Raw genomic sequence first — 21,689 nt, forward strand, 5'->3', positions numbered from 1 at the left:
GGCTGTACCAACTTGCATTCCCACCAACAGTGTAAGAGGGTTCCCCTTTCTCCACAACCTCTCCAACATTTGTTGTTTCTTGCCTTGTCAATTTTTGCCATTCTAACTGGTGTAAGGTGGTATCTCAGTGTGGTTTTGATTTGAATTTCCCTGATGGCTAATGATGATGAACATTTTTTCATGTGTCTGTTAGCCATTTGTATGTCCTCTTTGGAGAAATGTCTGTTCATGTCTACTGCCCATTTTTGACTTGATTATTTGTTTTTTTGGGTGTTGATTTTGAGAAATTCTTTATAGATTTTGGATACCAGCCCTTTATCTGTAGTGTCATTTGCAAATATCTTCTCCCATTCTAAACAGGGGGTGTTTTAGAGGCAAAAGTGGCTCTTACGTGGCTGCAATAACCTTGCTTTTTCACTGTCATTTCTAGATCATCGTTCTTTCCTTTACCCTGTCTCCTAGTTATACTGCGTCCTTCACCCTCCTAATGTGAGCTTCTGTTGACCTCCAGGACATGCCGCAGTACTCTCCTAAGACTTGGGCACTTAGTCACGGTTTTCCCTCTGAAGGAATGCAGTTTCTAGGTTTAGAAGTGCGCAAGCAGCTGTGTCCATTCTTAGGAACTGCTGAAGTTGTAACTGAAGTAGGTGGAGATGGCTTCTTCTGGTAACCTTAGACATCTTGGCTTTTAAAATGGCTGAAGCTGAAAGTTTATTCAGCTGCTTCTTTGGTTTTGGAAACTGTATTTGGGTTTTGAAATTTTTTTTGAAAATTTTTAAGCTCTGAAAAATATTTTCAGCCTTTTCATCAGCCAAGGTCAAGCCCACTCTATTTCATTCCTTGCAGAGCAGGACCTTGCGGTGAAGATGGTTCAATACATTTTTTTCCAGAGGGGAGGGGGAACCACCCTACTAATGACTTCTATTCCATACCTTTAATGATTTTAAAGTTTCTTAGTGATCATTGTTTTAGTTCTGACATATGCAGAATTGAAGTTCCGAAAGACTAAAAGAAGGATTTCCTCAGTAATAAGTTATACTTTTTGGTTTTAGGACATTTTCAGGTGTCTTTCTTATAACTGATCTTTTTTTTTTAAAGATTTTATTTATTTATTTGACACAGAGAGAGCACAAGTGGGCAGAGCAGTAGGCAGAGGGTGAGGGAGAAGCAGGCTCCCCACTGAGCAGGGAGCCCGATGTGGGGCTCAATCCCAGGACCCTGGGATCATGACCTGAGCCAAAGGCAGCCGCTTACCTGACTGAGCCACCCAGGCGTCCGTTATAACTGACCTTAAATCAGAATTTAAGTGATAGCTTTTGGTTAAAAAAGTTCTTGTTAAAATATCTATGAAGACAACTTTAAACTGAAAACATTGCTTGAGAATTACAACTTTCTATTCTATTGATAAAACTGTAAGCTTCATGACTACTTTAGAACTGTATATTAGGCATGTCCGTTTTATTTGCATTTTCCATGGTATCAGTCTTTAACAGCCAGCTAAAGCTGTGCCTGAATAGAGAGTAAAATAAGTGAATTGGTGAAGTTAGATTCCTTAGGAATTATTAGGTAAGGGATAATCCACTTTTTAAACTACAAGGTTTTCTGTTGGCATAGAAAAAGTTTTCTCTCCCATTCTCCCCTGCACTACCTTTTTAAAAATGAGTTATCATTTGAGAATTGATGAAATAGACAACTTATTTTTTATATTTAGTGTATGAACAAGAAGATTAAGATGGCAATTTAACATTTTATGTGTCTTTTAAACTTGCTGATATCATGTTAATTTTTTTAATATACTGTTTTGTTAGAAATAATGTTTGAAGAAAAATCTAGAATATGCTTGTTTCGTTGTGCTCTTCGGTTCCACAAAGCACAGAAGACAATCACCTAAAACATGCTATCTACTCCCTGATAGAACTTTTTTTTTTTTTAAGATTTTATTTATTTGACAGAGAGTGTGAGAGGGCACAAGCAGAGGGAGCAGTAGAAGGAGAGGGAGAAACAGGCTCCCCGTGGAGCAGGGAGCCCAATGTGGGGCTCGATCCCAGGACCCTGGGATCATGACCTGAGCTGAAGGCAGACGCTTAACCATCTGAGCCACCCAGGCACCCCCCTGATAGAACTTCTATCTTGATTTCTTTCATCTTTTCTCCTCTCCTGCCTATTTCTGTTATACATGTTAAGTCCTGAACCCCCAGCTTCCTGCTTCACCTTTTTGTGCTCTAGCCTCTAGCCTCAAAATAGCAGTTCACTCTGATACCCAGGAAGGAACCAGAAAGCCTCCTCACATGCACAAATGGGAGTTCCCCAAGTTTCAGGAACCTCCCCAGCCTCCATGCTCCTGATACCTTCCTGCCTGACCGCTGACGCCACCCAGCCTCCTGTCTGCTGAAGGGTAGGGGGAGCCAGTGGGAGAAGCTACTTACCCCTCTCCAGGGGACTAGCTAGTTTCCACCCTCTTTGTTTGTTTTCCTGTCTGTAGAAGGTTTTCATCTGTCACAAGCGTCAGTTCTGCTTGCCAACTCTGCAACTTCTCCTTAGCCAGCTTTCCATTTTCTTCATCTATGTGCTTGATGCGTACCAGAACCTAACCTCCTCAGAGGTTGGAGTAAACAGCCATGGGATGGGAGGCCAACAGGGCCCTAGGTTCATTGTTTGTAATTAACCCACAAGGGTTAAGCCCTCACTGGTTGGCTGGTAAAGGGCAGAAACTGCAGCAGCAACAGCAGCTGGGCCTTCAGTGAGGGCGCACCAGGCGCTGTAACAGCTGCTTAACGCATCACTCCAGCCTCCTTATAAACAAGGGCTGTTCTTCGCAATTTATGGAAAAAGGAACCCAGGCCCAAGTTACTGCTCATGACTTATAATGTCATAGTCACTCACTGTTCACTAATTCTGAGAGGATTTAGGTTTCACATGGAAGACTAAGGCAGTTTTCAAGACTTCATTTTAAAAGGATAAAGATTAATGTTCTATGTTCAGTCAAAAACTAAAGTAGAAAGTTTCTGTGGAATTGGTAGAGAACACAAACCAATAATTTTCTATAGCCATATTCCTGTGTATTTTTCTCTCTTTTTTTTTTCACTCCTGATTTGTTTTCCTTTCCACAAAATGAATATTGATAATGAGGATATTCTAAGTCTATGGCACCAGGTTAACATTTATTTTCTTAGGAGCGCATGTGTTAAAAACAAGTCTTAACGATTTAAAAAAGTGTTGACTGAATTATGGTTTACATGACTCTCATGATATAAGACACAATGAATATTATATGGTTTTCCCTTGTTTAAGACAAGGCTTTTAAAGGCTAGGCTCCGACCCCCGGTGCCATCCCAGTGGTAGAATGTTTGATGCAACTGAGCCCTGTTTTGATCTGCTGGAGTATTTGTCTTGTCTTTATGGTGTGGATAAACTGTATAGAAAACCTGGTTTGTATTCAGGGAGTTAGCTGACTCACTAGGAGTCTTTGGAAATTCTTCTTTTCTCTCTGCTTTGAAGGAAATTGAGAAAGGAACATGGGAAGTTGGAAAACTTGAAGCCGTCCCCGTCAGGACAGCTGGATGAAGCAAAATGACTTTTTCTGTTAGACAGCTTTTATGTAAAGCTGTAGCCCCTCAGGGGAAAGATATAAGCTTGAGTAATTAACTCATGATTATGCAAAGATCCATTTACCTAGCCTCTTTGTTTTTCCTCTTTTTTTATTGCCTTGGGCTAACCTCATTTCTTATTACCATCTTCACTGTATTAGGGCTGGGGCTGAGGGAAGTGGTAGGGGTAGTAATAGGAGCCCAACTTATTTTGACCATTTTACTTTCATTAACAATTTTGTTAGAAAAGGAATTAAGCCAGTGTACTTGGGCAGTAGTTGTTTTTTTCTTAAGGTTAGATATACAAGAATTTTGCAGAAGAGTTCCTTAGTTATTTCAGAGACCATCTGGGTTGAGTAAATCAGATATATTTACAACAAATCATAATAATTTATTTTAATAGCCTTTAGCCTTTTATTTTATTTTATTTATTTATTTTTTTTTTTAAGATTTTATTTATTTATTTGACGGAGAGAGAGAGTACAAGCAGGCAGAGAGGCAGGCAGAGGGAAAGGGAGAAGCAGGCTCTCCGCTGAGCAGGGAGCCCGATGCGGGGCTCGATCCCAGGACCCTGGGATCATGACCTGAGCCGAAGGCAGACGCTTAACGACTGAGCCACCCAGGCGCCCCTAGCCTTTAGCCTTTTATAGCATATGAAATCCTTTCTCATATATTCACATATAATCCTTACAGTGGTACCTCAGATGTAACAAGGGCTTATTAAATACTTTCAAATATTGGATGAACATATAACAATTTTGTGAGATAAGTAGACTTGGTATTTATCAGTGCTTTTAAAATGAGAAAAACTGAGGTTTGGTTTTAAATCTTAGCTCAAAATCATGCAGATATTAAGTTCTGTCTTTTTTCTGCCATAAGCCTCTTTAAGGAAAGGCTGCTATTAAATGTAGTTTCCATAAATTGGAATAACAAACAATTTTGAATTATAGAGCTTTAACTTGCCCACAGCAAGGATTTTTTTATTTTATTATTACTATTATTATTATTACTATTATTATTTTTAATGAGGCGAGAAAGCTAAAACCTTTTCTGTGCTGATAAGTTTCTAGGGTCTACCCAGCTTTTTATCCCATTTGAGTGGTCCCTGCTCCTCTCACCCATTCATTAGTGTTATACAGAGCCCACCTATTTGAATGGTAGGAAAAAAAGCCATGCTAGAAATCACTGTAGTGTTATCCCCCACTCTGATTTTTTTTCCCTTTCCATTAATACTCTAATTTGCCTTTCATTCTTTGATACTGACCAAAAAATGCTTATTATAGCTATGTATACTTTAATGTTAAAAAGTTATTTTTACTTGAAAGAAGGAATTTAGTAGTAGAATTTCTGTTCATCCAACAAGCATTTATTGATCACTTACCATGTGCCAGGCACTATTTGAGGTACTAGGAATCAGCAATGAAAAAACAAAGACAAAATCCTTGTTTTGCAGAGATAACGTTATAACGGGTGAGCGTCAGCAAACACAGCAATGGAGGTGATGTGAAATGGTCAGGTTTCGGGATTGGGCTACTTTGAAAGTAAGGCAGACAGGTTTTCCTAATGGGTTGAGTGTGAGAGAAAGAAGGGTCTTTAAGTTGTAACATCGAGGATGGCATTGAGCTGTAGATGATACAAGGTCACCAGGCTTGGGGGGAGGAAGTAGTGTTTTAATACTTGTCAGACGTCCAGGTAGAACTGTGAAGTAGATGGTAGGTAGGTTCCAGTGGGGAATACAAGTGTGGGAGGTGTGAGCATGTAGATGGTACTAAAAGTCTGGATACTAGATGAGATCAGCTAGGGAACAAATGGAGAAAAAGAAGGAATCTGAGGACTGAGCCTTTGCGTATTTCAGTGCTTAGTGCTCAAAGGTAGGAGGAAGAACCAGCAAAGGAGATTGAGGAAGACTGATAATTGAGGTAAAAGGTCACCAGTGAGTATTCTCTGAAAGCCAAGTGAGAAAAACTGTTTCAGTAGGAAAGAGTGCGCACCTTTGTCCTCACTGTTAGAGTAAGTACTAAGAGGACTGACAGGTGAGTACTGGTCTGAGCAACTTGGAGGTGACCCTGACAAACACCTTTGCAAAGTGGTGGGTGGCAAAAGTTCAGTTGAAATGCGTTCAAGAGAGGGGCACCTGGGTGGCTCAGTCGTTAAGCGTCTGCCTTCAGCTGAGGTCATGATCCCAGGGTCCTGGGATCGAGCCCTGCATCTGGCTCCCTGCTCGGTGGGAAGCCTGCTTCTCCCTCTCCCACGCCCCCTGCTTGTGTTCCCTGTCTCGCTGTGTCTCTCTCTGTCACATAAATAAAATATCTTAAAAAAAAAAAAGAAATGCATTCAAGAGAGAATAGAGAAAAGGAGTTGTAGACAGCATATATACAACAATTGATAAAATAGGAGAGTTGGGAGCAATTTTGAGAGGCAGTCCTTAAATAGCGGGTTCATCTCCAGAATTGAAGAGAGGCGTTAGAATGTAATTAAATAATCAACAGATGGTCCTACTTAAGTATTTGCTCATCATCCGTCACAGGAATATTGAGACCGGATCGCTTTATGATTTTAGTAGCCAGTTAGGCAAGCACTTTGCTGTCTTTAGTAGAATAACAGTAGATGGGTAACCTCATTGTTCCAGATTTCACTTGGACATGGTTTGTAATCAGTAGCATGGCTTTCTTCTGTAGAGGTAAATGGGGGACCTTTTTGCAATTATGAAAATACTTATTTCTAAGATAAAATTACTGGCCCTTTCTGATGAAGAATGGAGAATTATTTTCCAGAGGCAAAAAAGAAAAACAGTGCTTTCCTTTTTCAAAAAAATGAGATTTTTTTTTCTATTACTTTTCTGAAATGTATAGTCTGCTATTAGATTGATTTTCTGATTTTTTTTTTTTTTTTAAACCTTTCAGGCTGGAGTGAGACAGCTTTATGTACAGATTGACTTCGCGGCCATGTAACGAATGAAAAGAAATTATCCTTTTTGGGGGACCTAATATTTCCGGTACTGTACAATCCCAAATGTTGTACCTAGCTTTTTAGAACAGAAAAATCGTCACTACAATTCCCCAGCGCCAAGTAGACCAGGTAGCGGTCAGCAGTTTGTGCTCTGCCAGGAAGGAGCTCATAGCTAAGGGAGCAGAACTAGGAGGAGCTCTCCTGGACTTTTGGTCGTGTCTTTTGTGCTCTTCCCTCCAAACCATTTTAATTTCTGACGTTTGTAGTTTTGTCCCAGGATGTTATTTTTTGTTTGTGTACCTTTTTTTTTTTTCCATTTTCAAAAATGCCCTCAGCCCTAGTGGTCATCCTAGCGAGTCCGAATTCAGATGCTGGGCTTCCAGTCATCTGCACAGTCTTCACTGAAGCTGCTGGAAACCACTGCTTTCATTTCCACAAAACTAGTGTTATTAAAAAAAAAAAAAGAAATCATTTTATATGTAATGTCACAATGGTTGACATTCTTCAGTATAATCATATGTTTGTAAAATTGTTTGTACCTTGCAAACTTATGAACCAAACCATATTGGGTTTTCAAAGTGCCTTTGTATCAGAAAATGTATTTGCCAGCATAATAATGTACCATCAAAGGTCATGCATATGGGTTTTTTTAATGGATAATTCTATAATCTGTATGAAGTAAGACTCTTATAAGTGATGTATACAGATTGTCTTTGTGTGTACTTCCAGCCTAGGTTTAAAGATAAGAAAAGTTTCCTCTTATTGCTCTATCTCATCGAAAAATAGAAGGTGTTATTTTGCTTTTTAAATCAAATTCAATTAACACACTGCGTTTGCAAAACTTTGCAAATGCATCTGTTATATAGACGATTGTTTTGACTTACTTAAAACATCTGCTAAATCCCAAATTTCTCTGAAAGCTACTGTGTCTGTGAAAACTTCCCTGTGTGTCTCCTTGCTGTTTTTATGGGTTTTATTTTTATTTTTTATTTTTTTAGAGAGTTGGGGGAGAAGGGGCAGAGGGAGAGAGAGACTCTTAGGCGGGCTCCACGCCCAGCATGGAGCCCGACACCAGGCTCAATCTCACAACCCTGTGACCGTGACCTGAGCCGAAATCAAGAGTCGGATGCTTAACCCACTGAACCACCCAGGTGCCCCTGTGGATTTTATTAATGAAAGGCAATGTAGAGGGAAGGCAGAAATGGTTGTGACAATGTTACTTTGTTTTTTCATTCTTCAAATGCCAAGTCATACAATTTGTTTTCCGGTGCAAGCATTGCACAAATACAGTTGCTTTCAGAAACCTAAAAGCAGCATTTTATTGAGTTTAAACTATTGAAGATACAGATCAATTGTGATAAAACAGATGTCTTAGAAGTTAATAAACAAGTTGATTTCTAGGTTTTTGTGTATTTGAAAAATAAAATTGTGATTTGAGAGGACAAGTGCTTGAACACTCAAATATTCTCTGTGTTTTTGAAGAAATATTGATCTGGATAGACATTTACCCATTGTTCTTCATTTTATCACAATGTATGTTCCCTTTTAACTTTAAAAAACTGAAAATTCTTGGGGAAAAAAACTCTGCAGGATGGAAATGATTGTTTAGAATGTAGACCAATAATAAGCACTTTTTCACAGATGGGGCAGAAATCGCTGTTGATTTTGTCTAAGTTTTAGAGTAGCTTTCTCCCTATTTCTGATCTACAATTTATGAACTAAAGTGTATTAGGAAAACTGGACTACTTTCTTAATGCTTTCCTAAAATGCTGCAGATTACTATGAGCTGTTGACAGTCTCCTTTTTGCAGATTAAGCAGTATTTTCAAAACATTTTTACTTACTGCCAGGCAGTTCTAAAGCTAAGAATTCCTGCAGTAGAATGTGTTTAACTAAAACAGTTGTTGAGATGTTTTAGGAGGGAAAGTATAAAAGGAAATGTCCTGATAACATACTACTTTTTCATTATAAGTGTGACTATTTGGAAGTTTGCATCCACTCCGAGCCTGATAGAAGCCTGGGATATTCTGTGGGTTTTGGCATATTGTGGAAAATGTCAGATCTAGATGAAGGTGGGAATTTTGGATGTGTGCCTTTAAAAGCTAATACTATATGTAATTGTACTGATTGTTCACATATGGAGACAGTATTTGCATTGGCATGTAAACTTGAGCAGTGCATTTTGAAGGTCCAGTTCTGCCTTTCCTCAGGCCCTCCATTCCAAGTAAGGTTTTTGTCAAAATCTGCATCATTTTAACTATACTCTGAATACACAAGTGCATGCATATGTGTTTTTTCCTTGATAAGCCATTGAGCATACAGATTATTAGACTGATATGGAACTCTAATTTTGCACCTATTACAAGAGATTTCCAGCTCATATCATTTGGTGGGTTGGCATTAACATTTATGCTTTAATTAAATGTCCTTAAACCTGTGTGTGCAGCAGTGGATAAATCAGTGTGAGAAAAAGCAGTCTCGTTCTAACAAATATTCAGTCTCACCTGTGTTTCTGGCACAGACCTATTTATTGCTAAAGTAGATAATTTCACTGAGAAACACTGCCTGATTGTTGTAATAGATTTGAGATGTCTCTATGGTTAACTCTTGGGGTGGGTGGGGGGGAGGGCAGGGAGTCTTTGAGTATAACTTTGCTAGTATTTTAAAAATCAAAATATTCCCTGGAGAACAAATTTGTTTCGCTCTGGGAAAGTTTACCTTGCTAAGTAAATCTCCCCAAACAGAAATATACCTATATTAGTTTTGTGTTTTAAAATCTAGATTGTATTACTCAAAGGGCTTACCATATGTGTGACTTTATTTTGCTGACTCCCTGTGCACTTTTGTGAAGGACAGTGTGTAGTTTATCTGTAGCTCTGTATTTCTCTTGTCGTCGCCAAGCAGTCTTCTGCAGAGGCATAAGGAAGTAGCAGCAGATGTTAGTGGCATCTACCTTTGTCTCCGGATGCTTCAGCGTTCTTCAAAGCCTCCGTGTAGACCCCAGTAACCAAAATACTGTGACTTGTGCACCTTTGTAAAGCAGCCCAATCAGTGACTCCAGATGCAATTGATCAGAGTTCTATAATGTTTTTACCTGCTATGGAAGAATCAATTTTATAGAGATTATTATGGTAGCATCCTCATATAATGCTGGGATTTAAGAACAAAAATATGTCATTGCTCAACATAGAATTTTACGTCTAAGGGACTGTCCTTAAAAGCAGTCTCGTTCTACCTCTCATTTTACAGATGAGAACACTGAAGCCCAGAAATGCTGTCATTTACTCACAGTCGCAGAGATAATTAGTGGCAAAGCCAAGACTAGAGTCCAGGTCTTGTGACTCCAGGTCAAGTTCTTTCTCCTCTACTGTGCTGCCTGCCTCTCCAGTGTAATATTTGCCTTTCTGTAAATGTGATGAAAAAGCATTTGTAAATAAAGGAAAGCTGACCTCCATTTTTGGTACATTAAGGCACTTTATAAATGGAGTTTTATTGTCTTATTTTTCATAAGTAATTATGAGGTTTAGAATATTATTTCCATACTTCCATTATGAGGTTTAGAATATTCTTTATGGAAAATATAATTTTTGTACTCTTACTTTTTTACTCTTATGAAACCAGTTCCTGATTTTTAAAATATGATGACATCTGTGCTTTGGATACTTTTAACTTGTGAATTTTTCTGTTAATTGCCCAAGGCTAAATCCAATTTAAGGATTAATGCTTAGTTTCTTTATTTTGTTTATATTCTGTGAGCTGGTACTTTTTAGAAACCAGGCTAATTCTTACAGGTCGTATCATTTCACTCTTGATACTTTAGTTTTCACTTACTGGGGAGCTTTTTGGATTTTTAACATTTATTCTCAGAGCCACACAAAATTGGGCATTAAATTAAATATAGAACAAAACAGGTCTTTTAATTCAGTAGGGTGAAATTTTCAAGTCTTACCAGAACCCCAAATATTAAATTGCTTACTCTCAACATAAAAGCATTACCTTGATAAAATTAAACTTTTTTCTTTCTGTCACCATCTTCAAAACAGAAATTATTTTCCAGTTCACGAGAACTTTGGCAAAAAAAAGAAAAAATTTTATTTTTTGAAGAACACTCATTAAAAGTTTTATTAATGGAAGAAGATTATTTCAAGACATGACCCACCAGAAGCCTTAGTGATCCAGATCTCTACCATCGAGGTAGACTTACATACAGTGAAAAATTATCGAAACAAGTATCTGCAGAGAAGTATAGTTATATTTAAAGGCCAAATGGATGTGAGTCTTTTTGATGAGGGCATCTTTGGTTTGTGTTTAACCATTTCCCAACTACAAATTATACGGAAAGGGTGGGATTCAACCTTTATTAAGTATTTCTGTGTCTTTGTGTGGCCTTTTCCATGGTGTCACATTTGAAAGCCTCACATTTCAATAAAGAAAGAAATTTTGCATGCTTTTATGACTGACAGAGCATTTTCAAATTCCCTCCCTGGGGAAGGAATTCGTAACTGTATTTTCCAGATGAGGAAGCTGTTGTGGGAGAATTTAAATGACTTGCCTGAGGGATAGCCAGTGGTAATGCACTGACCTTAAATCCAGTGCTTTTTCTGATGACTGCTCTGTTTTATGTATATCATTCTACAGTGGTTTAAAGATCCAAGAAGTTGTAGCAGATTTGAACAGATTCTCTAATAAAATCAGTGAACAATTATGACAAAATTGATTATGGGGTTAATAGTTGTTACATATACATTGCTTAAACTCATTCCTTCATTCAGTGCTCTCACACTTATTTCCTACCTTTGCCATTGAATTTAAACTGTGCAGTCTAAAAAGAATAATCAGAACTCCTTTAAGTATTTTTAAAACCTTTTTAAAAAGTTTTATTGATGCTCAGAGTAAGCTGCTTAAAAAAGGGATTGACTCAGAAGAGAGTCCTTGTCAGTGTGTAAGTAAAGAGAAACTGAATTCATCCTGGCTAAGAGAGGTTAACATAATTGATGAAGGAATTATCTTCCAAGAAGTACAAATAATTTTTGCTGCTTGAGAGGGATCTGAGGATGTACAACATTACATTTTACAGACACCTTTTCAAGAAGAAATCTTTTTCATAATTAGTAGCAATCTATGCTTAATAAAAGTATTGAACTTTGAAGTCTTCCCATGGCTTTGAAAATTTAGTATTTGCAATTCTGATGATGTTGGAAAGTTTGTAAAAAAGAATGTCTTTGTCTCATCATCCATCCCATTATTCCCAAACTTAGTATGAATTTATATGCTCAGTAAATGTTTGGTTAACTAGTGAGTAAATATTGTAGGTCGTAGTGGATACAAAAGTAACAGTTGGGGACAGATAGAACCAGTAATTTATTATTACAGAAGACACCTCAGCTTTTCTTTGGCATTTTTGCACAAATAAGTGACTTTGTATCCACTTCGGCCATTTTTTTCTAGGAGCCCTGTGAGCTGCTTCTCGATTTTAATCCAGGAACAGTAGACAAAGAGATGCTATCCATGTTGTTGGATAGAAATTTGGCAGAACTGAGACTGTGGAAGCTGGGTCACTTGAATTTTTACATTATGTATTACCAAATGAGAAACCACATTGCCTCCTTGGTTTCTGTGGAAAATTGCCATATTCATATTACTTTAAGGATCTGTGTATTACATACCTTGTTTCATTTATCTCCAGATGTATAATTATCCAAAACTCTTTCAGTGGTATATCCTGAAGGTGCTTCTATAAAAACAAACACTACATGTATTCATTTAGTGATTTAAATATTCCTAGAATAGTTTTTTTTCTTTTTTCTCCCCCTCTAAATACCAAATTTTAATGGAGCTTCTCTATATTTCTTGTTTTTCATCTTTTAATTGCTGCTGCCACGGTAAAATTTCCCTTTACTAGTGAAAAAAAAGCTTTATTTTGAATTTTGTTTAGGTACCACATATCATGTATCAGTTAGCCTCAATGAAGATTCTGTTTTGAACTAGATGTATTCTGTCAAGAGTTTGCCAAGTAATCCCATTGCTTCCTCTAAGAGCAAAAATTCAGTGATATTTCTTCGCAAGTGATATTTTGCCCCAACGCTTGTGAGTTTGATCAAGAAACAGAATGATCTTTTATATCGGAAATACTGTGAGTTAAAAATTGCCAAATCCCTTTTCAGTATATTCCAAGCACCCCTACAACACTTTACCTCCCTGTCTTTAATGGTTTCTAAACACATGGCCAAGTTTGGATTTGGGTTTGATTCCTATATGAAGATTATGGCACCAAAACATTTCTAAACAAACGTTTGAGTACAAGGCTAGATTGGAACATCAAATTTCAAGGACTATATTGTAATTTGATTTGAATGTGCTAAAGTGAGCAATTATGATTTGCCTAAATATAATACAACAAATCCTTCATGTATATTTCATTTTTTTCTACTTGAAGACATTCATGTATATATTTTAACTTCAGATGTATTTAAAAATAATAAACCTTGTATCAGAATTCTTCCAATAAAATTTGTTTCAAAATCTTCACCTGAATTGTGTCTATCAGTTTAATAAACTGAAAGGAACATTGTGAACCTAACAATTACTGGAATCAATGCTAGAGGACTTAAGGAATGGAAGGGAAAGAATGGTGTTCAGGACCAGAAAACGGGAAAACTCACCAGAGGGAGGAGATGCTGGGAGATTGGTAAGGTCCTCCTTGTGGCTCTTATCCGTTATTATACCTTATAAACACATCTCACAGTATTTACTTCCAGATATTTACATTAACCCCAAATTGTTCTTTCACGTTATTCTCTATGCATGACCTCAACTTACAGGAAATAAAGACCAAAACCAACATGAGCATCTGTTATCTTTCCAAATGTTTTTTTCCCTCTAATCAGAAGCAATAAAAAAATAACTTCTCCACAAAAACCCCAGATCCCATTCATCCCACCTTCTCAAACATATTCTTCTATCAAAGCAGCCTCTTCACTATCAATCTCTGCCACACGGTAAGGGCTTTATATTCGGTGTGTCTGCTGTTGAATACCTTATATGTGGTCTGAATGTGTCCTTTCTAACCATTTCCATAGCTCCTGCTAATATGGCTTCAGTCCTCTTTATTTTGTAGAAGTTAATTAAAGGCCCTTAGTGCCTTACTTCTTGTCACATACATGGCAGAACTACTAACATCTCAAAATCAACAAAGAGAAAATTATTTTTTCCCACTCAAATAGCTTCTTAACTACCAATTTCTGTCAGAATTCCTTACATAATTCTTGGAAATCTAAACATTGCCTTTGTCCCCTTCATTTCCTAAATTCCCTATTGCAAAGTCCTTCCCTTCTTCATTCCTTTGAAATCTTTTACATTCACCTTTTGCATTCCCACTGCCTTATTCCTGGATGTCATTGATGACTGCACGCAGTCACTATGTGGAACTATCTAGCTTCCCATGCCTGGCTTGAGCCACCTCCATGGCACCCCCTCCCCTAACCATCAGCACAAACAATTCTGGCCTTAGGCAGGAAGTACAAGGAATTTCTGCTGAATCAGACTTTTGCCCAGGCACTCTGAAAACATTTCCTCTATCTTGGCTTCCTGATTATCTTCTGCTGGCCCTTCTGCACACTGGACTTTGACCTGCTAGATCTAGAGCACCTGCCAGGGACTACCTGCCTTTCCTGTGTTCTCTAGAATTAGCCTCTGGCCTAAGGAACTCTACAGTGGCCCATCACCAGTCCCCTTAGAGCAGCCTCTTCTGTTTACAGTCTGGTTTAAGCAAGTGATGTATTATAATACTTCACTACCTAATCTTTATCTAGAGTTTTGTTTCCTTCCCCACAAAAGCCACCCTATGTTGTACTGACAGACTAGGTAAGCTTCTCAGTTTTCACTTGCAGTCCTCCAGCTCAGGAATCTGGAACGGCTCCATAATGCTCATCAAATACAAATTCCCCTGAACAACTTTAGAAACTCGTAATGCTTTTCCTCTCCTCCTTATCCAATCTCATTACCTACAGTATGACAATAAACTTATCATTACTCTAGACCACAGAAAGAGCAGACAGGGAGAGACCAACTGGTCCAATAGATGCAGACAGAATGACAGCAATTTAGTATTTTCCATTCTGTAAAAAGGAAGGAAGGAAATGAAAAAAAAACGAAAACAGCATTTCAGTGGGATTCCAGTTCATTCAAACAATCTATTAGCTCATCCAGCCCTATTTCCAGGTTTAAAAAACAAAACAAAACAACTCTACCATAAGGTAGGCTTAGCACATGCTACTAACATTTAAATGTACATTTCAACTTTATCTCCTAAATTCCCATAACCAAGAGAAGTAATAAAGGTAACAGTAAGATAATACTCAAATGCTTTGAGTCTGGCACACTTTAGGCAATCAAAATTTATTGGAAAAAATGGATGAATTTAATATAAAGTTTAATTCCTCGGAAAATGGTTCTGTATGCATTGTTAAAGTAAACTGCATTCTTTTTGTAAGACAGCCACTGCTAAAACAAAAAATACAAAAACAAAAGCATTCAAAGAGTATCTCCTGAATGTAGGCAGATAATAGTATTTTAAAAGGGTGACATTGTATAAACATGAAATTCAGATTCACATCTAATCATACTACAGTTTCACAGCAATTAAAACCCTAACATTTGGCTTGGACTTTTGAAAATATCATACCACTTCCAAAATGATAAGTAAAATAATATCTGTCTGATGAGCCATCACTGTTTTCCCACGATAGGCATTAAGTTAGATCAAACTGTTGTTCAACTTTACAGGGGTTATCTGTCCTGTATGTGTGTCATACTACTTCCCCTTGAGCAATAATTTGTACACAGGCCATAGATTTCTACAGAACTTCAAAACAAGACAAAGTTACTACATTTGTAGTTCTATTAGTTGGAGCAAAGACTTCCCCCAAGCAATTCTGCAGTGGTGGCCAAAAACTATGGAAACCCACAAGAGCTACATACAAGAGGAGGAAATTTTTCTCTGTTTAGTGGAGCTATGGTTTAAAAAGGGTAGAACCAGCCCCTCTGCTTTTTTTCTTTCTGTCCCTCCACATGGGTCAGGATGTAGGCTCAATCATGAAGATATGAGACAGAGCAACTGTGTAGAGTAACAAGAACCCCAAGTTTATGGCCAGAGGACTGAAAAGGGGAGCCTAGGGAACCAGGAAGCAGCAGAGAGATCATGGAATGGGAGGGGCAAAGGAAAGCAACCTCATGAAGTTGTTTATGAACCCTCAAGTCACTAATGTTTGGATCTGATCCTACTCAGCATACCAAAACATCCTCAGAACTAAACTAGCCAATCAGCTAGGTCCCAGACTGTCTAGGTCCCCTACTGAGGGGCACAACCTGAAATAGATCCAAAGAAAACTGCAATCCTTGAAAACTGAACGGACACAGCCCACAGAAGGTAGATTAGTAATTACATTCTGAACCTAACCAGGTTGACTTCCTATTGGAACAAATAGATTGCCATTCTCCATAGAATCTGAACAAGACCCAGAATCTCACAATACTCACAATGTCCACACTACAATAAAAAATTATTCCATAAAGTGCCACAAAAATTTCAACTTGTGGAAGAAAAACAATCAACAGATGAGGCTGAGATGACATCAATATTGGAATTACCTGACAAAGACTTTAAAGCAGCCATTATAAAAATACTTGAACAAGCCATCAGAAATAATCTTGCAACAAATATTAAAACAGAAAATAGAAGATATAAAAAGAACAAATGGAAATTTTATATCAGCAACTAAAAAACAAACAATATAAACCCAAACCATACAGAATGGATTCAACAGAAAATGGAGCAGGGGAAAGAGTCAATGAACTTGGAGCTAGATCAATAAAGTTATCCACTCTGAATGGCAGAGAAAATAGACTGGGGGAAAAAAGAAAGAACAGATCTGAGAGACCTGGGGCATAATAAATGTCTAACATTTGGTATCAGAGTTCTGGAAAGAAAGGACTCTGCATACCATGCTGAACTGGACAGTGCTGGAAAAATGTTTGAAATAATGGCTGAAAACTTCCCAACCTGGCAAATAAACCTACAGATTCAAGAGGCTATAAGCCAACTCCAAAAAGGACAAACCCCGAAATATCCACACCTAAATGCATCATAATTAATTTCAATCAAAATCTCACGAGCTTTATTATAGATATCAACTAGTCCATTCTAATATTTATATGGAAAAGCAAAAGAACTAGAATAGATAAAACAATTTTGAAAAAAGAATAAAATTAGAGGAATCAAACTACCTTTTTTTTAGATTTACCATAAACCCAAAGTAATCAAGATAGTGTGGTATCACAGAAGGGAAACATAAATCAACAAAACAGCAAAAAGATCCATACAAATATGGCCAACTGATTTTTGACAATGGTGCAAAAACAATTCAATGGAGAAAGGGTAGTCTTTTTAAAAACTAATGGTGAAAAAATAAAGATAAATAAATAAAAACTAATGGTGTTGGAGCAATTGGACATCTATATGCAAAAAAAGAACCTTGATATTAAAACTCACACTTCATACAAAAATAAACTCTAAAACGATCTAAATGTAAAATGCAAAACTATAAAAATTTTACAAGAAAACACAGGATAGGATAAAATCTACATGTCTTTCAGTTCGATGATGGGTTCTTAGACATAGTAACAAAACATAATCCACACAAGAAAAAACTCATAATCTGTATTTCATCAAAATGAAAAACTTTTGCTTTACCAAAAAGACATGGTTAAGGGAATAAAAGGACAAACTATGGATTGGGAGAAAATATTTGCAAATCACATATCTATCTGACAAAGAATTTGTATCCAGAATATGCAAAGAATGCCCAAAACTTAAGCATAAGAAAACAATCCAAATTAAAAGACATGAATGGGGCGCCTGGGTGGCTCAGTCGGTTAAGCGACTGCCTTCGGCTCAGGTCATGATCCTGGAGTCCCGGGATCGAGTCCCGCATCGGGCTCCCTGCTCAGCAGGGAGTCTGCTTCTCCCTCTGACCCTCCTCCCTCTCGTGCTCTCTGTCTCTCATTCTCTCTCTCGCAAATAAATAAAATCTTAAAAAAAAAAAAAAGACATGAATGAATGCTTCATTAAATAGGATATTAAAAATGATAAATAAGCATGTGAAAGATGTTAACATCATTGCACTAGGACAGTGCAAATCAAAACTATGATGACATATACCACAACACGCTTATCAGAATAGCTAAAATAAAAAATACTGCCAATATGAAATGCTGGCAAAGATACAGAGCAATGGCAATTCTTTCACAATACTGGTGGGAATGCAAAATGATAGAGTTACTCTGCAAATCATTTCAGGGGTTTCTTACAAATATGCATTTACCACATGACCCAGGAACCCAGGAACTGCATGGAGCACTGGGTGTTATACGAAAACAATGAATCATGGAACACTATATCAAAAACTAATGATGTACTGTATGGTGACTAACATAATAGAATAAAATTAAAAAAAAAAAACTCATGTCATATAAAAACCTGAATGTGAATCTTTTAACTCTCTATATAATTGCTAAAAAGTGGACGGGTAGAGGCTTGAATATAAAGGGATAGTGGGAGGGAGTTTTTTTGGTGATGAAACTATTTGTGTCTAGATTATAGGCGTGGTTTCACTGACTGAGAATTTACTATTAAAGAGCTAGAAACTACTAAACAAATAAATGGAGTATTTAACTACCAAACACCAGGATTTCATGATAGTAGACCAAAAATAAGAGTGTTCCTTTTTCTGATGAATAATGCACACTTTTCATTTTACAATTTCATTTATTTATTTACAGAGCATGGGACTGGGGGAGGGGCAGAAGGAGAGAGAGAGAGAATCTTAAGCAGGCTTCATGCTCAGTGCAGAGTGGGGCTTGATCTCACGACCCGAGACCATGACCTAAGCTGAAATCAAGAATCGGACAACTGAACCACCCAGGCACCCCTACAATTTCATTTAAATTGAGGTTAAATTATACACAGAATAGTGTCACCAGAATTAGCAAATAAAGGCGCCCTGTTAAATTTCAGTTCAAATAAATAACCATATTTAGTATAAATGTGTCCCAATTATGGAATGGGATATATATGTATATATATAATACATATATATATATAATGAATATATATATTCATTATTTATCTGTAATTCAATTTAACTGGGTACCCTATTTTTTTTTTTTTTCTTTTTAAGATTTTATTTATTTGCGAGAGAGACAATGAGAGACAGAGAGCATGAGAGGGAGGAGGGTCAGAGGGAGAAGCAGACTCCCCGCCGAGCAGGGAGCCCGATGCGGGACTCGATCCAGGGACTCCAGGATCATGACCCGAGCCGAAGGCAGTCGCTTAACCAACTGAGCCACCCAGGCGCCCTGGGTACCCTATTTTATCTGGCAATCCTTATACAGAAAAATGCACAGATCCTAAATCTATATATTTGAATGAATTTTGGTAAATGTTTATATCCATACAACCAATACCCAATCAAGATAGAGAACATTTCCATTACTTTCAGGTTCCCTTTTGTCCCTTGCCAATCTTCATTCTCTCCACCACAGGCAAGGCCTGTTTAATTATTTCTGCCTATTGCTAAACTTCATATAAATGGAATTGTATAGTCCGCTTCTGTGTCTGGCTTCTTTCACTTTTTTAAATTCATGTAGGAGTCAATGGTTCATTCCGTTTTATTGCTAAGTAATATTCCATTGTAAAATATAGCAAAATTTTAAAATCCATTCTATTGATGGACACAATCCTTGGTTCTAGTTTGGGGCTATGAATGAATAAATATATAGTTATAAACATTCTTGTACAATTTTTGTCAATGTTTTCATTTCTTTTGGGTAAATACCTAGAACTGATCTTGCTAGTTCACAGGATTTAATTTATAGGAAACTAAAACTACTTTCCAAAGTAGTTGTGCCAATTTATATTCCTACCAACAGCAGGCAAATTTCAGTTACTCCATATCCTTGCAAATGTTACCATTGTTAGTCTTTAAAATTTTTGACATTCCATTGGCTGTTAATTTTATTGTCCATTTTCTATTTCACTGATTTCTGCTGTGATGTTCAGTATTTCCTTCCTTCTTAGTTTTTATATGCTTTTCTTTTTTTTCTAGCTAAGATGGAAACAGATCATTGATTTTATTTTTTTAAAAAGATTTTATTCATTTATTTGACAGAGAGACACAGCGAGAGAAGGAATACAAGCAGGGAGAGTGGGAGAGGGAGAAGCAGGCTTCCCGTGGAAAAGGGAACCTGATGTGGGACTCAATCCCAGGACCCTGGGATCACGACCTGAGCCAAAGGCAGACTCTTAACCACTGAACCACCCAGGCGCCCAGATAATTGATATAGATTTCTAAGCACTGCTTCATCTGCATCCTACAAATTTTCACATTTTGTTTTTGTTTTTATTCAGTTAAATGTTTTATTTCCAAATATTTTAAGACTTTTCTAGACACCTTTTTGTTAGTGATTTTTAACTCCATTGTGGTTAATAGCCAAGCATATGGTCTACTTTGCTGAACGTTTCATACATGCTTGAAAATAATGTCTATTCTACCACTATTGCATGTAGTGATCTAGCAGTTATCAGTTTGGTCCAAATGCTTTTTGTTCAAATCATCAATATTTTTGTTAGTTTATCAGTTGCTAAGAGGTTCATTAAAATCCTCAACTGATTGTAGACTTGTCTGTACCTCCTTTGTCAGTTTTTGCCTTGTGTATTTTGAAGCTGGTATTCGATGAAGACACATTTAGGATTATATCTTCTTGATGAACTACCCCTTTTTTATGAAAAGTCTATCTCCAGTGTACTCCTTCTTTTAAAGTCTATTTTGTCTTATATTAATATAGCTACTTGTTTTCTTATGCTTACAGTTTGCATGTTCTATTTTTCCTCATCTTGTGTCTTTAAAGTTTAACTCTTGTAGACAATATATAGTTGGGCCTTTAAAAAAATCTAGTTTTTAATTGGAGTGTTTGATTTACATTTAAGTAATTACTAGTTGGGTTGCATTTAGGTATACCATTTTGCTATCTGTCCTATATATTTTTTACCTATATTTCCTGCTTTCGGATAAATCTCCTTCAGTATCCAATTTTAATTCCTCTAATTTTTTTTTTTTACTTCTGCCTTATTTTTTTATAGCAGTTGCCAAGGGATTTCAATACATAACATACATAACCTTATCAGTCTATAGTTAGTATTTCACCACTTTATTTTTTTAAGATTTTATTTATTTGACAGAGAGAGAGAGCACAAGCAGGGGAAGCAGCAGGCAGAGGGAGAGGGAGAAGCAGACTTCCCGCTGAGCAGGGAGCCTGATGTGGGGCTCCATCCCAGGACTTTGGGATTGTGACCTGAGCCGAAGGGAGCCGCTTGGTAACTGACTGAGCCACCCAGGCATCCCAGTATTCTACCAGTTTAAGTAAAATGTAAGAACTGCCACTGTGTAATACCCTTTAACCCCTGTAACTTGTATTACTGTTGAAATCTAACTATACACCAGTATACCATGCTAAATTCAGTTATCTTTTAAAAACATTAAGAAAAAATTGAGTCTTTTATACTCACATACTATTTCCTTCCATCTAATGTCATTTACGTTCAGCCTAAAAATCCTCCCTCAGCTTTCCTTATAGGTCTGCTAGTGACAAATTCTATTTTTATGAAGACTGCTTTACTTTGCTTTCATTTTTGAAGGACGTTTTTACTGGATATAGACTGGTAGGGTTTGGTTGGCTTTGCTTTTTAACTTCAGTACTTTATAGATCTCTTCCTGTTGTCTCATGACCTCCATTGTTTCTGAGGTGAAGCAGCCAACATTTATTGCTCCCCTGTACGTAGTGGGTTCCCTACTACCACTCATGGTGGCTTTTAAGATTTTCTCCTATCTTTGGTTCTCATCAGTTTTAACTACGATGTCTTAGGTGTTTTCTCTGTATTTATTCTGCTTAGAGTTCACTGAGCTTACTGGATCTGTGTATTTATAGTTTCACCAAACTTGGGAAAAATTTTGACCTTTACTTAACTCATCTTTTTTCTGCCCTATTTTCTCTCTCTTCTCCTTCTGGAAATCCAGTTACATATGCACTGAACTGCTGC

At 37.2% G+C, this 21,689-nt stretch overlaps 2 protein-coding genes and 1 long non-coding RNA gene across 5 annotated transcripts in view; 2 read left to right on the plus strand and 1 right to left on the minus strand.

The window, feature by feature from the left end:
- Positions 1–13,063, plus strand: part of SLC30A7 (solute carrier family 30 member 7) — an 86,360-nt gene extending 73,297 nt beyond the window's left edge. For 2 of the 3 annotated variants that reach the window (XM_081817051.1, XM_081817052.1), the window contains exon 11: positions 6,491–13,063. In XM_081817051.1, the coding sequence (XP_081673177.1) occupies positions 6,491–6,538 (48 nt within the window). In that variant the 3' untranslated portion in view covers positions 6,539–13,063. The remainder of the gene's footprint in view (positions 1–6,490) is intronic. The other variant, XM_006728174.3, reaches the window with a different exon arrangement.
- VCAM1 (vascular cell adhesion molecule 1) overlaps positions 1–21,689 on the plus strand; it is a 226,790-nt gene that overhangs the window by 177,950 nt on the left and 27,151 nt on the right. The window lies entirely within an intron of this gene.
- LOC145721055 (uncharacterized) overlaps positions 14,697–21,689 on the minus strand; it is a 381,812-nt gene continuing 374,819 nt past the window's right edge. Inside the window, exon 2 of the long non-coding RNA XR_014144531.1 lies at positions 14,697–21,145. This is a non-coding gene — a long non-coding RNA (uncharacterized LOC145721055). The remainder of the gene's footprint in view (positions 21,146–21,689) is intronic.

Source organism: Leptonychotes weddellii, chromosome 4 (genome assembly GCF_054177405.1).
Source record: "Leptonychotes weddellii isolate Sample4059 chromosome 4, ASM5417740v2, whole genome shotgun sequence".
Taxonomy (NCBI): Eukaryota; Metazoa; Chordata; class Mammalia; order Carnivora; family Phocidae; genus Leptonychotes; species Leptonychotes weddellii.